Source organism: Sinohyriopsis cumingii, chromosome 12 (genome assembly GCF_028554795.1).
Source record: "Sinohyriopsis cumingii isolate HCF-2022 chromosome 12, ASM2855479v2, whole genome shotgun sequence".
NCBI lineage: Eukaryota > Metazoa > Mollusca > Bivalvia > Unionida > Unionidae > Sinohyriopsis > Sinohyriopsis cumingii.
The window spans coordinates 122,959,550-122,976,191 of NC_142972.1; the positions used below are offsets into that span (position 1 = coordinate 122,959,550).

Below are 16,642 nucleotides of genomic sequence, written 5' to 3' on the forward strand. Positions count from 1 at the left end.
AAGTTATCTACCCTGAGGTCTTCTGTTATCTACAATATATACAGCATATACAGTACATTGTGATACATTTTGCTTAACACTGAAGAAGTGAAATGTTCTGAAAATTGAACAACCTTTCAGTCTCATAACATATTCAAGTGTCATTGAGCACATAAACATATATAAAATATCATATTGTATTGAAAATTCATCTGTGAACAAAAATGTATAAGCAGAGAAAATCAGATTGTATTTATATAACCTTGAACTGTTTGATAGGAGTTATCAGGAAGAATCAGTCATTGGGATGTGCTATTTTTCTGATGGCTGTTTTGTTGTCAGGAGGAATCAGTGAAGGGTATGTCCATTTTTCTGATTACTGTTGTCAGGAAGAATCAGTAAAGGGGATGTGCCATTTTTCTGATTGCTGTTGTCAAGAAGAATCAGTCAAAGGGATATTCCATTTTTTCTGATTGCTGCTGTCAGGAAGAATCAGACAAGGGAATGTGCCATTTTTCTGATGGCTGTTTTATTTTCAGGAAGAACCAGTGAAGAGGATGTGCCATTTTTCTGATTGCTGTTTTGTTTTAGGAAGAATCAGTCATGGGGATGTGCCATTTTTCTGATTGCTGTTTTGTTGTGTGGAAGAAAGACAGTAAAAGATGATACACATATGTTAACTTTCATTCAAGATGGCATATCATCAGCAGAATATTTTTTATGCCCCCCTTCTTACATTGGGTTGTTGATCTTGATCGGTCCACTATGTCCTTTTGTCCATCAATCCATAATAAAATACTCATTAGTACAGTTATTGAATATTTTGTATTCCTCCTTCTTACATTGGGGTGTTGATCTTGATCGGTCAGCTGTGTCCTGTCCATCAATCCATAATAAAATACTCATTAGTACAGTTATTGAATATTTTGTATGCCTCCTTCTTACATTGGGGTGTTGATCTTGATCGGTCAGCTGTGTCCTGTCCATCAATCCATAATAAGATACTCATTAGTACAGTTATTGAATATTTTTTATGACTCCTTACATTGGGTTGTTGATCTTGATCGGTCCACTGTGTCCTTTTGTCCATCAGTCCATAATGAGATACTCATTAGTACAGTTATTGAATATTTTGTATGCCTCCTTCTTACATTGGGTTGTTGATCTTGATCGGTCCACTGTGTCCTTTTGTCCATCAGTCCATAATGAGATACTCATTAGTACAGTTATTTAATATTTTTTATGCCTGCACTTCTTACATTGGGGTGTTGATCTTGATTGGTCAACTATGTCCTTCTGTCCATCAATCCATAATGAGATACTCATTAATACAGTTATTGAAAAAAATCACTTGATGTGACAAATGAAATTTGGTAGGCATATATATGCATACACACACACACACAAACACACACCTGATGAGATATCATGCCTCTACAGCATTTTGTTTTTCATTTTTGCATACTGTCATCACAATTCATAGAATAAGAAAGTAATTTATTTTTTTATCTTGTACATTGATCAGGGATAATTTGCCTAGGCAATGTAACATTTGGTAATTAAAAGTGCTATGAAATTCATGTTTGAAGAAAATGCACCTATCACAGAATAAACCTTGTTACTAATTCTTTTCTTTCTATTAGTCCATATGGTCTTGATGTAGTTTTTTTCATTATTACTGGCCATGTAGATACACAATATATTTTGTTAATGTACTCTGATTTTTTAATGTTTGCTTTTCAGACATCAAAAGCTAGCAGAGTTGAGGAATGTGCATTTTAAGGAAGATTCATGTACTTTGTGTTTTGACAAGCAGGCCTCAGTTCAGCTTCTTCCATGTCGTCACAAGTATGCTCTCTCTCTCTCTCTCTCTTGCTCTCTCTCTCTTTCAAAATTGGTATTTGAGCTTGATGCCCACTTTGGTCGTTTAATCACAACCTTCCTGGTTAGCTGCAAGTAAATATAGGCTTATTTTTTGTGACAGTCTAATATGTTTGAAGAATTTTCTTGTCTAATTGTCTACACCTCCATGTTTTTTTATTTTGTTTGCTGTTTAATCTTTAAGAGAAGGGAAGAACCTCTATTCTCACAGTATGTAGAAGAAAGACACCACCTGAGAAAATCTTAGCCTTTTTAAAGGAATGCAGTTTGTACCAAAACATTTTAATCCTGTGTAAGGATTCTTTTTCGAATACATGCCCCAGTCACATTACATTTGGAATATTAGCCTGCTAACTCGCAAATTCAGCCCTACTAAAAGAAGAAAATCATCTTATCCTGTCTATTTTAAATAGACAAAAGGCAGTAACTCATGCTCATTTCCTCCCCTTCGTACCACCAGGTGTTGCTAATTTTTAGCTTTTCTGCTTTACAGAGCACACATCGTACAGTTGCCCTCTGACAATCCAGCCATTTTATGTTCCTGTGGGCTCATCTAACATTCATTTTGGTTGTATGCATTATTTTACAATTCCTGTCAATTTTTGAGTGATTTTGTCACCATTCAGGACTTCATCTTTTAAGACCACCATCCTACCATGCTATCGTTGACCTTATACAAGGTCATTATGCGTTAATGTACCTTTGACTTGTTTGCTTACTCTGTCCATTACAGAGTTCTTGTTAGCAAAATTCTGAAGTGCTGCTTGATATTTATGTTTAGTTTAATTTGTATTTCACACTATTTTGATAGAATTATGGTTTAATTATTAACTAAGCATTCTGCATAAGTTCATAACAGGGCCATAGGTTTCTGATACAACACTTTCACTTCTCTCTTAGTTATGACAGTGTTTTAGTGACTTAGTAATTTCAATACATTACTAGTTTCCGCTTTAATTTGTGTTTTTGTGTTGTTTAAGCAGATGTCATTTTAAATGATTCATATGCAACTTCAGAGCATGGAAGCCTACAATGACTCTTTTTTATGCTATGTATACACCTTTTATGATATGCAGTGTCTATAATATGTAGTCAGTAGAAGTCTGAGCTGCATTTTAGGTAATTAGTCATATACTGTTTTGCTGATTTATGCTAGTAGCTAATTAGTCACATTCTAATTTGCTAATCTATGCTTTGTCTTCTCTTCTTGTGTCATTTCCAGAGGAACAAATGTTTACTATACACATGAAATGCACGTTCATAGTGATTGTCCTTTCAGCTTTGAAGGGAAGGAAAGACTAATAAATCAAGGAAGACAACCTACAGTTTGTTGTTGGGGATACTGATTCATTGGTTATTATGCCCCAAATTTAAGCAGCCTACGAGGTGTAAGTCTCCCCCCCCCTCCATTACGTATTTCCAAGCATGGCCTTTGAGCCTCTAAGTCTGGGCACAAGGGATTCATGCCAGATCCGTTGGATCCAACTCTTAATGCTGCCGTACCATTACCAGATGTCCAGCAGTCACCGGCCATCCCAACATCGCCAACCACCAACGGACACTAGGAGTCCAGCCATCCCAGCATGTTGACCTTTCCATTGAAATGGTCCAGCCATATAGGGATCTTAGTGATAGATCTGCCCGTCTAGCCATGGCATCGACATCTTATCATTACTATACTGGAGATTTAAATGAGAAATCTGTCCGTTCAGCCAGTCCTTTTGGTGCGGCCAGTACCGGTGTTTGCCAGACTGTCTTACGTACTGCCAGCAACCGGACCACGCACATGTCATTCTCACTGGATCCATTGGATCTAATGCATATTAAAACCGCACCATCACCAGCCAGCCAGCCAGCCATTTCAACATGATTTATTGGGATCATAGTGACAGATCTATCCGTCCATCCATACTGTCGGTGACAAGCCTTTTCTGTGACATAGATTTCAGTGAGAAATCTGTCCAGCCTGACCTTTGTAGCAGCTGGTACTGATGATAGCCAGACCATCTTCTATACTGCCAGCTTCCAGGCTGACCATTCAATGGCAGACAGTACTGGCAGTGCCAGACTTCCATACGATCACTGCTTGTCCACAAGGGAGAACTAGTGACATTTTCATAAGGATGGAATTGAGTCTTCATACCACCAGGTATGTCTTCTCTAGCACTGCAAGTAGATCCAGTTGGGCCTCCATGCACAGTGAGTGCAACAGAATTACTTCAAATCCACCATCCTTCACATCTTACTCAGAACCAACCATGGAACAGACTGAAGTTTGGCTTTCAAGCCACCATCGAGGACATTTCTAGGGTGTTGGTTATTTCAGAATGCCCTCCACCCGATCTACTCAATGTAGCAATAGATATACCCAGGAAGATCACAGCCAACCAAATCTCCTGTGTTCATCCCTGTTTGGGCTGTCTTCTTCTGCATGCTTGACTCTTTATCAGGACAGCCTTGCAAGATTGTTGAGAGAATCTCGAGAGCAAGAAGACCCTTCACTCTGAAGGCTTATGAGGGGTAGTGGCACATGTTGTGGGACTGGTATTAGATCCATCACATCATTGAGAGCCTCAGTCCCTCAACTGGCCGACTTTTTTCTCTGGCTCTTTTAGGAGAAATATTTGGCCCAGATCACTATCAAAGGCTTCCTATCTATGATATCAGACATATTTCGACATCTTGATTGATATGAATTTGAGGCATGATAAAGACCTTTCATATCTTTGAGACAATTTTGATCTCCATTGACTGAAATCAATAACCCAGTTTCCCAAATGGAATCTGCCCTGGATTCTACCATGGCTCAACTGAAGTAAGTTTGAGCCTCTAGCCCACACTTCGGTAAAGTTTCTATCATACAAAACATTTTTCCTGATGCAAGGTGAGCAAGCTACATGCCCTTTCAGTCAACCCAGACTATCTTCATTTCAGTTCAGATGGTTCAGTAGTCCTCCTGACACAACCACGCATTTTACCTAGAATCCAGTTACCATCCACCGGTAACCAAAGAGTTGTCATTCGCTCTCTTCCATAGACAAGTTGAGAGCAGCAACCATGCAAGTTCATATCTGGGCTCTCATTCACCAGCTGAAATGCACAGAGACATGTCATGGCCGTGCAAACACCTCTTCCTCCTGGTGAAGACCAGAAAACAAGACATCACTCCTCAAGCCCTTGCTTTGCGGCATACTCTGAGATCTCTCAAGATCAGAGTCAAATCATGCAGATTAGAGACATCTCTGCAAGCCTCGCGTTTAAACGTAATGTTTCAGTCCAGATATTGTAAAAACTGTTTGCTGGCATGCAGAGTCAACCTTCTCAAGTTTTTACCTCAGACCCAACTAGATGAATCATCACAGCCTGTTAGCTTCGCTGGATTCGCCAGTTAAACATTTGTAGGTAAGAAGTTCTCAACTTCATCTTTGCATCCATTGATAAGAGTCCCAGGTCAATGGATCCCAGGCTGTGCTGCTTGTGTCATTAGGATAATGGGTTATCTTTCACATGGGAAATTCAGTTATTCATCCACAGAAGGATACCCAAGGTAGAGGTCGGATGCTCAGCATCCCCTCCTCCTTTTACTTATTGAAAGGAGAAAGCAAATTTTTAAGTAAATTAGGTTTCTCCAAGAATACTTACCCAATCACATTACTTAAAAGCCCTCCTAACCACCCCGCCATATGTGCATCCACATTAGTATTCCACTCAGTTAAATACTGGGCACACCTGGTGGTATCAAGGGGAGGTAATGGGTAAGAGTTATTGCTCCTTGTCTATTTAAAATAGACCAGATAGGATGATTTTCATCTTTTAGTATGGCTGGATTTGTGAGGTAATGTGATTGGGAAAGTATTCTCAGAGAAACATAATTACCTAAAACTTTGCTTTTTACATGTGTTATTTTTTGTCTGTTATTTTATATACATTTTACAGCATTTTAACATCTTACGTTTTATATTTTCTGGTTTTATTTAATGTATAGAATATATTTATGAGACTTTCTTAAATTTTGTGCGGTTTAATTACATTATTCAGATTCATCCTTTTGTTGGCTCTGCATAACATGATTTTGCTGAGGTGTCGTAAAACACTACTATAGACATACATACTCCTCCATGAATATTTGGTCGCCTCTGTTACAGTGACCATCTGTATATAAGGAACACCTGTGTGTATTGTCAAAGTTTCACAAGTCTCATCTATCTGTAAACCTTTCCAAATTTGCCATTATGCAAAGACTACTTACTCGTAAAGACCACTTTTAGTTGTCCCCAAAATATTCTTATGTACAGATTTTGACTACCTGGTATGTTTTAACTTTATTACCCAAGTCTCCATTCAATGAATATTTTATTTTTATCCAAATTCATTGAAATTTGATTGATGTATAATTAAATAGTTTAAATAATAGAAATATTTTGATATCTAACAGATACCTGTTTTATCAATTATATTTAGTTTTAGTAAGCTTGTTAACATAAATTTTTTATGTCTTATAGGGGAATGTGCTTACATTGTGCCATACAGCTGGAAACTTGTCCCATATGTAGACAAGTTATTGTGGAGAGAAAAGAAATCCTAGTGAAATCTCTGCCAAATTCAGAGAGGCAGGATGCCTCCAGACCAGACTTGGCTAGGCCAGATCCACCTAGGTCAGACAAAGGAATCAAATCTAAGTCACCAGAGCAAGATGTTAGGTTAGACTCAAGAGGCAAACCTTCAACATCCAGGCCAGATTCAGGAGACAACACAGGAACACCCAGGTCAGACACAGGAGTCAAAAGTTGGTCACAATATTCAGATTCTTTGTCAGATTCAGAAGGAGAACCTTCAGCATCAATGCTGGATTCAGGAGACAAATCTGCAACACCTGGATTAGATGCAGGAAACAAATCCAGATCACCACAGTCGGATTTCAGGCCAGATTCAAGTGGGAAATCTACATCCTCAAGAGACAGACCCCAGCAAATATCAGGAAAAACAAGAGATAACAGTCATACAAACAATTTCGTATCCTAGCAAAGCAACTAGTGGCTCTATTTTCAATAAAAATAACTATTAGCTTAATGTAGATTTTGAACTGACTTTCCTGCAAATCTAAAGCAGCTGAACCAAATTTAGATATACAATCAAACCTATCTATAAATTTCATCCACTGGACTGGCATGAATGTGACTTTTAGACCAGATTACCTGCATGTACAGGTAAATGGGCAACTAAGCTCAAATAGGGCTTGCTGTAAATTAATTTTCTTTACTGATGTCTGCTATATAGAGATGACCAGTATAGCAGGTTTTACTGTAATTTACTGACTGACAAATCGTCATCTCTTTTAATTCACTGTGGTCAGAGTAAATTCATTTTTGTGTCTGTGTTGCTTCACTATGTTCAAATTGACTTTATGAATGTAGGGTAGTTAAAATGACTAACTGCATACCATATTTACCTACTTGCAAGTCCATTTGCCTACTTGTAAGTCCATTTACCTACTTGCAAGTCAAGACCATATGCTTATAGAACAGCTTTGTCATCAGAAAAACTTATTTTGTTTTTGTGCTAAATACTTACAAAGGTTGAAACATTTACCTAGATCCTTTTGTTTCCCATGCAGTTTCACACTAAATTCTCCTTTATTTCAGAGATTTATTTATGGGACATTTTGGACATATTTGATTCAAGCACATGTTTTATAGAGTTTTCCAATAAAACTTTAAATTTCTGTATTAATTTAGCATGATTTTAATTCATACCATTATGGCAACTCCACATATTGTTCTGAAATCTAATAGTTTTACTAATTGCACCATCTAAACAAAAAAGGAGAATGTCACAGTTTTTTCTCACTGTCAGGCTCAAAATGGTCTCCCCATTTTCTCTTGAACAGCTAAGAATCTCACATTGACAAGTTGCCTAATGTGAGAAAACATGAAAGCAATTTGAAAAATATCTGCTCTTTTGTGTTATGGACAGAAATTTAAATATTGACTAGTTTGGGGATAAGTGGAATTTCTGCAGTATTGTATGGCACTCATCTTTTATTTTATGCATTGTATTGGATTGTGCAGTGCCCTTGATTGAACTGGGCTGGACACTGCACTTCTTGAATCACATGCAGCCATAAGATACTCAAACTAAGGGGAGGTAAATTTTGTGTGTCACTGGTCAAAACCAGGTTTATGCACTATCATTTTTCTTTCAGAAATATGTGTACTAATGACTGAATTATTACTTGATTTACTTAATTTTACTGTACTACTTTATGTTACAAATTCATGTAATGACTGTTTTGAATGAATTCCAAGAAACCGCCATGAAATGTATAATAATAAAATATAGATAATTATCTTTCATATGTTATAAAAGTTTTAGGTAGAAATTAGGTAGTCCAGCAGTTCAGATAATTAGCATATAATGCTTTATTTTCTTTTTTTCAAACTAGTCTTACTGGAAAGATATGTATCAATCACTTTCCTGCCAGCAGCACTCATGTCAACAGTTTTGGTAAAGTTTTGGTTCAAATTTTTAAATTCTATATTTGTCCCCAAACCCTTTAGGTGATTCTTTTTCTACTTTGGCATCAATCATTATCAGGCTTAGACAGTCCATTCTGTGACACATTCCCATGCCCCTTTGACCTTGGAGTCAAGATCACCAACAGAGGAAATGTAAAGATTTTAGATAAAGGTATTGTTTGCTTACATTTTGTAAATCCCTTATAAATTCTTATCATACTTGGAAGGATTCCTCAAGAAACTAAGACAGTTCCTTCTGTACACTTTCAATTGTCCCTTTGACATCAAGATCACAATTATACAAGTTTCCATTATAGTGTTCATTGAATGTTCCATTTGCCAATATTTCCTAAACCCATTAATGCATTCTCTTCATTCCTGAGGTGAAATGTAATGAAATTAAGGCATTTATTCTGCAACACATGTTTCTGATGTTTTGGCCTTAAGGTCCATGTCACAATCATACATGATTCGTGTTAAGGTTTTTGGTTAAATATGTTTTGTTAACCTTCTCACAGATTATGTCAGTATTAAGAATGTCACATTGTAAGGCAAAGACAATTATTCATTATGAAACACATTTGCTCATTTTTTTGTCCATATGATCAAGGTTCCATGGTTTGTTTGAATTCTTTGATAATGAATTCATTATGAATACCCAGGCATTGTATTATTCTGCCTCTTTGCAAGGAAACCTTTTATTTTTTACAGTGTTACATATTATTTTCTGTTACCAAGCAGCATTTACAATTTCTACAACCACTCCGTTGGCCTTGTGGTTGGAGTGTCTGTCCTGGATGCGGTAGGTTGTGGGTTCGAACCCCAGCCAAGTCATACCAAAGACTTATAAGAATGGTCCTAACAGCTGCCTCACTAGGAGCTCAGCATTAAGAGGTTAGTGTTAGGACTGGTCAGTCTGGTGTCAGGATAATGTGACTGGGTGGGACATCATACTACATGTCTGCGGCATGATGTCCTAGTGCTAGACATCACTTTAAACTGTTACACTGCAGACATCATAATGATATGACTGGGAAATTGTTAAAGCTACATTAAAAATCTAAATCACACACACAGACACAATTTCTACTGTTTGTTTTACAACCTAATATTGGTATTAAAAACCTTTGTGCTTTCATTTTGAAACACATTTCACTTATTTTTTATCTTCCATAGGGTCAAAGTTGCATGGTTTGCTACAATGATTTGATCATGAATTCACATTATATTATTCTGTCTCTTTGCTAGGAAACCTTTTATATTTTTTACATTGTTACAAATTAAAGTCAGTGTGAACAATTTTTTGATAGAACTCAGTGTTAAAGTTTTTACTATCTTCACCTGCCCAAAAGATAATTTATTTTAGGATTGACTGTTTATTTTTTAAAAACATTCGATGAAGTATGAACCGAAAAATGACATGCGCACTGTAAATCAAATCGTACAAGGTTTGTGCATCATTTTTTGGGTTCATACTTAATAATTTTTTTTTAAAAAAAGCTGTCAACCCTTATAATTAAATTCAATGGCATAAATAGTCAAATAAACTCATAGTTTAATAACATTCTTTTATTTAATCATATTTTGAATTTAATTCATAAGGCACAATGATATAGAACATTGAAGATTCGTGATATATATACAACCAATCAGAGAAAAGCATTGTTTTTTAAACCATGTCCACTTATTAGTTGAAGACGAGGCCACCACTTAACTTAACAAATCAAAATCCATACTTGCATAATAGAAATCATCATCCACAAAGACTGCTTCATTGTTTTCAGGCAAAACACAATATTGTTCTTCAGTTTCATCAATGTTTAGGAATATATACAAATTAGGATGCAAAATGCCATTTCATACAGTACCATTTTGTCTTCGCATCATGATATGTAAGTAGACTGTTTATTTATTCATTTAAAGTGTATTTCATTTGTAGCATTAGCAAAGATATCTCATTTATTTGAAAACAAAAGGTCCAGTATTTGGTTCATATTTGAAATATTTTGTAAGATGTCTGAGTGATCCTATATGCTAAATATAGCCGTCATTGAGTTTAGATTTAGTTAGTTCAGATCAAGACAGTTTTATTATCATTTTGGCTTGTAATCAATACCATAATCAGCTGACAGCAGGAAACTTTCTATATCGTGTAGAGTTTGAAAAAATAACTAACTCTTGACATTTTAGCAAGTAGACCTACCCTTGCCTGGGTTTGCATATGGAAGGCCATCTGTCTCACCTTGGTCAAGTTTTGTCTTTAGGTCAGTTTGTAAGGAAGTGTTAGTCCCAGAATGATATAGCTTGGTATGTAAATGTGTCTTGGTGAGTACTACACCTTCTACCAAAAGTGGTCACAGTGACCTTAATTTCACACTTAAGTGACATCAAGTAGAGTTTTGTTAGAATGAGTTTCTCATGCATATTGTAAGAAAAGGGGGAGGCATGACATTTGGATCAGACACAGTTGTTAACTATACAATATTAGATTAGTGAGACATGTTTGTCATTCAGTTTACAGATGGTGTTCGAATGAAAGTTTTGTTTCAATATAAATATATTTACTAGTAAGCTGAATAGTTGCTTGTAAATTAATGGTAATGACAGGGGTATTGAATGATTTTGTAATTGGGGTGGGCCCTTCTGGGCCTGGAAGGAATGTTTAGTATTGGTAATTAATTTACACCTATATATTGCCACTAGTTTTTGTACTGATCTGCAATTATAAATGACAATAAGCAAGAATTGATTACTGATAAAAAGCTAGATGTTTTTTAATGTAGTAACTTTGGAATCAACTGCAGGGTTTGCTATTTTTATCCAGTTTGTTTTATTTTATATTTTTCACCTAAGATTTGAGCTGCACAAAGCACCATTTCATTGATTTAATTCACTAATGTTTTGCCTGACTAAATTTAAGACGTCATATTTCTGTAAGGACTTTATTTTGCTTAAGGCATTGTGATTTTTAGTTTTGCTGTATATGACCTGGCTCTCTGTTCTTTAAACTTTTTAGCATAAAAGTCTAAGTCAGCAAATTTTGATAATCTGATCTTTTAATCAATGAACTTTTAGGATTATTTTTTACTTGTGGTCCTGCTAGAGGTCAGTGTTGATAATGTACTCCAAATATCATTATCTAATTTGAGGTCTTGAGCCTTGAGTTTCATTATCAAAAAATGTAGAGAATACAAGATTTGAAATTATCACTTGAGATAGCTTCCTTTTTCACAGAGGTTTCTTTAGACATTGTCCACCCAAACCTTGATATCTGGACTGGTCTTCACAAAAATTAGTTTTATGTACCGGCATCAGTGAAAGACTGACAAAGGGAAATCACTACCTTTCCATTGAAAATTAAATTTATAGAGCTGTGAATTAATTTTAATTGTTGTAATCAGTAACAGTCCTGGAAAAATCATTTTCCTGGATGCCCTGGACAAGTCGGAAATCTGGCAGGCAACTGTTCTTTACTAGGAGCACACCTAGCAAGGCACATGTTTTTTCCATGAAAAATTTACATGTGGTTTTTTTTTTAGACAACATCTGTCACCATCAATAGCAGTACTCCTTGGATTGCAGTCTGACTTTTTATTCCCACCAATTGCTATGATCAACAGGCTTATGTTCATTACTCAAGTGGGAGATGATGAGAATCATGTGTTACAGAAATTTTACACTGTTTCACATTGATAATACTGAAAAAAATTAAGGATATTTTTATACAGTTGGTAATCAGAGAAGGTATTTTCATCAGATAAATATTAGATGAATTGCTCATTTATCTCATTTCAGTTGTGTAAACCATTGTAATCTTTCTCTTAACAGCAAGGTCCTACAAAATTGCTGAGGTTACGTGCTGGTCGCGGACCAATCAAAACCTGTTCATTGAGACTTTTTTAGTTATTTATAAAATAAACAATTCATTATATGTGCATTTATTTTGTATTTATTTTACATGCAGTTATATGTAAATACTCTTAGATGTGTTGCCTTGAATGATTTGGTTGATACTGATTTCAGTACTAGACAGCCTAAAATGGGATAAATTCATTAAGCAATATTTAGGTTGACTGGAAACATGTTTTCTGTTAAAGTGCATTGTTGCAAACAGAAAATAAATACCCTTGATGATCTACACATCCCACTTTAATATATGAATAATAAACAAAAATAATCAAAAGGGTCTTTAGCTAAAGCAGAGATAATCCTTTTGCTGAGCTTTTTTTTAAATACAAATTAATGACATTGGTATCTTCATGATTAGAGACAAACTTGTTCCTAATGCCCTATTCAGTTTTAGAAACTCAAACAAAATTCAAAAATGTGCCGTAAATTGATGGATAATTATAGCCTACAATAAAGACAACAATAACAATAACCACTACCACTATTGGACCCCCCCCCCCCCAAGTCAGGTTAATAAATCATTTGTACTATTAAGAGTAAAGTACTGTACTTACTTACAGGTCGAGTCCAGCTACAAACACCAGAGACCCAGATCTGCCAAGTATATGGTAATACATATAATCCTCTTGTTTATTAAGCCTTAACAATTGCACTTTCTTAACACCTTATTGAAATCCCATCAAGTTGTTTCCTCCAACCTGAATAATTTACAGGGTACTTCATGTCAAGACGCTTCCCAGTTTAAAATTGCCATTTTAGGAAATGTTGCAATATAAGAATAATTATGCTTTTATTGCATGGAAAAAGGCCATTATATACAAAGAGATTTTTTTTTGTTGGGAAAGTTGATTTTGTTGTTTGTCTAGTAAAATTTATTTTATTTAGTTTGTGGGCAAAAGGGGAAAACATTAAATGTTTCCAGTTCTGAGTAAGTTTAATAAATTCTAAATGGATTTATAGGCCCATTTGTGATGAGAAATAGCCATGGCCCAAAGAAGATTGTAATTTTTAACAACTTGAAGGTTAAAACTGATGGTAGCTAAAGCTTGGATATGCACTTTAGAATCTATCTAAACATACAGGATTGGCCTTCACTCCTATGTGTAGTGCTCTCAGAGTACTATGTCTAAGCATACAGGATTGGCCTTCACTCCTATGTGTAGTGCTGTCAGATTACTATGTCTAAGCATACAGGATTGGCCTTCACTCCTATGTTTAGTGCTCTCAGAGTACTATGTCTAAGCATACAGGATTGGTTTTCACTCCTATGTGTAGTGCTCTCAGAGTACTATGTCTAAGCATACAGGATTGGCCTTCACTCCTATGTTTAGTGCTCTCAGAGTACTATGTCTAAGCATACAGGATTGGCCTTCACTCCTGTGTGTAGTGCTGTCAGAGTACTATGTCTAAGCATACAGGATTGGCCTTCACTCCTATGTGTAGTGCTCTCAGAGTACTATGTTCACTAGTTCCATCCAAACATGCAGCTCTTAAATCTTGTTCTACACCAATTAAGGTTTTCAGTGTATTCCTGTCACAATTATTCTGATAGAAGTTTTAATTGTTTAATCAAGTAATATTAATTATTAGCTATTATCAGAATAAAGTAGAGTATATAATGACACAGTATGGGAGTTACCTTTAAAAATAAAACTATAGTATATAGTGGTATAATGCAGCAGTTCCCTCACAGTGCAAAGTGTAAGATGTAATGGCACAATATGGGAGCTCCCCTGTCAAGAATTAATTAGTTCAGGTCTGTGTCACAAACACAGGAGACTTGGTGATGATTATGCGTTACTTTCTTGTACATGTTCTTGCAATAAAAGAAAGAAACCCAGAAAAGTACTTGCTGTTTTAACACTATTTATATATAAGAAATATGCAACATTAAATTAAATTAATAATAAATTAAATTAAATTAAATTAAATCATCACATTTCATATGTGAATATTGCTATAATACAAATTATGACCTAATTCCAAATACAAAATGTGACCTTATTTATTGATACAAAATATGACCTAATTTCTTTATACATATGTTATCTGATTTCTTGGTACAAAACATACCTGATTTCTACTGTAAACTGTGAATTAGACATTTTTAAGTGCTTTAAATAGCACGACTTGTATTACTCTGGGAAAAACTGTCATAAAAACTTTATAAGTTGTTGTGTTCTTTATTGTAATGTAAGTGTAAAATATATTAATTTTTTGATGTAAGAAATCTCTCCCTGCTTGATGGTAAGAGTATTTCCAACCATTTAAAATGAACAAAATTTCATTGCTTCAAAAAACATGGAATCATTTATTATTTTACTGTCCTGTACAAGGTTTTTTTCATCTGATATACATTATTTTGCAGCTTGTATTGAATGTTTGTGAGTATCAGTAGTTAGAATGGAATTGTGTGTTTGGTTGTGAAGTTCAAATTAAAGCACATGGCTTTGTTTCAAGCATAACATTAAATAATCTAACTGTGATAGTCACATCATTTGTTATCTTTATTATTTTTCTACAGCTTTTATCATGTATCCAGCTTGCATTCATTTCAAACCAGATTTGATGTCTGATGTATCTTCTAAATATAATATAAATCTTCTGCTGGAGGATAAATGTTTCTGTTCTTATTTTCTCCATCCTTAAGTTATTAAATCAGTATGATAATATAAACTTACATAATGCTCAACATGCAATTTATAATGACGTATCAATTTTTGTGCCCATGCCATGTTAGATTTGCCTGTCCATCCATCCTACACCTTTCCATCAAATGTGTTGAATTTCAAAGATATGCAACATATGTAACTACAGAGCACCAGACTGGGCAAAGGATTCTATTTGGTTCAGTAATCATGCTGTGATAATGTTTCCAGAGTTATGCCCCTTCTTAGTGTGAAATGTTTATCCAATAATATGCTTCATTGCAGAGAACCAGACTATGAAATTGTGCATTGCATTCTGTGAGATTTCAGTTAAATTTATGAGATCTCATTTTTAGGTCGACTGGTCAGAAGAGTTTTTGTGATGTTGTGTTATCCACTGTGTGTCATGCAATGTAGGTTAATCCATTAGCACAAGTTTGTTATCACTACTAAACTACATGGAGGATTACCATGAAACTTTAAACTTATATTCATCCGAAGGTCTAGTTGGTTCTAAATGAAAATGGTTGCTCTTGGTCATTCAGTAAGACCACCACAGTGGCCATCTTAAAAATCTTGTTATTACTACTACTGATTGGATCATCTTGTCAGTGTGTGCATTTCACAAAAAGACTTGTTACGATGTATTTGCTGATCATCAGGCAAATATGGGTGCCATGGTAGCCTTCTTTAAAATCTTCTTATCACTTATCTTCCTGAACAGAAAGTCATATCAACATGGGGTTTTCACCAGATGACTTTATATAATGTTTAGTTTGTCCTAAGTGAAAATGGTGCAACCCAGATATCCAGTATGGCCATCACAGCAACCATCTTGAAACTCTTATTATGTTTTTCAGAATAGAGTCCTAGGTGTCCAGAATTAAAATCTTGTTATTGCTACTCCTCCTGAATGGAAAGTCAAATTGACATGGAGCTTTCACCAGAAGACCAGTTATAATATTTGGTTAATCTGGAATGAAAATGTTGCCAACCTGACCTCAGATTTGGCTGCTGCAATCACCAGTTTTCAAAGGTGGACTTTTGTTTTGACCAAAAGTCTTAAAATGGTGTCTGGTTGTCATCAATGAAAAAGGTGCCAATCTTGCATCTAATATGGCTGCCACAATGGCTGATAGTGAAAATCTTTTCACTCAAGAATATCAAAAATAGCTTAAGTACTCGGCAGTTAAAAGACTCAATGGTCTTATTTTGAAATTCCTGGATAAAAATTATTTTAAGACATAAAGCATCAGTTAAATGACTCTTTGTTTTCTTACTTATTCCATGTGAATTGCTGCAAAATACAGACAAACTGTAATTTGGGTTTGCTTTTGCGATAAGTTGCAGATTGTGTGCTGACTAGTGTTACAGCCTTTGATTAATAGCTCTGATATTGTCATCTGATGAAAATGTGCATATGTTACTGCTGTCATGCTCTGATGAGTTTTTCTAGAGTTGTGCCCCTTTTGGGTTATCAATGTTTATGTTGTCATTGTTGATTTGGGATTTTACACCATTTCTCAGCACAGGATAGGCTGTATATAGCAACCAGTATACTTGATGGAAGAACCCGGGAAAACCCTGGTAAGAATTACCAATACATGGGAAGCTACTGGCAGCAAATGTTTATGTATCTAGTTAGTTACAATATAATTCATTTCTGTGCAATTAGTTTAGCAGCTTTTCATGAATTGTTCTGAAATAGGC

The 16,642-nt window shown here is 35.3% G+C and overlaps 1 protein-coding gene across 1 annotated transcript in view; it reads left to right on the plus strand.

The window, feature by feature from the left end:
• LOC149787379 (RING finger and SPRY domain-containing protein 1-like) overlaps nucleotides 1-11,663 on the plus strand; it is a 114,332-nt gene extending 102,669 nt beyond the window's left edge. The window contains exons 14-15 of the mRNA XM_089977966.1: nucleotides 1,723-1,827; nucleotides 6,363-11,663. Coding sequence (XP_089834092.1) covers nucleotides 1,723-1,827; nucleotides 6,363-6,882 — 625 coding nt within the window. The 3' untranslated portion in view covers nucleotides 6,883-11,663. The remainder of the gene's footprint in view (nucleotides 1-1,722; nucleotides 1,828-6,362) is intronic.
• Nucleotides 11,664-16,642: the final 4,979 nt, after the last annotated feature.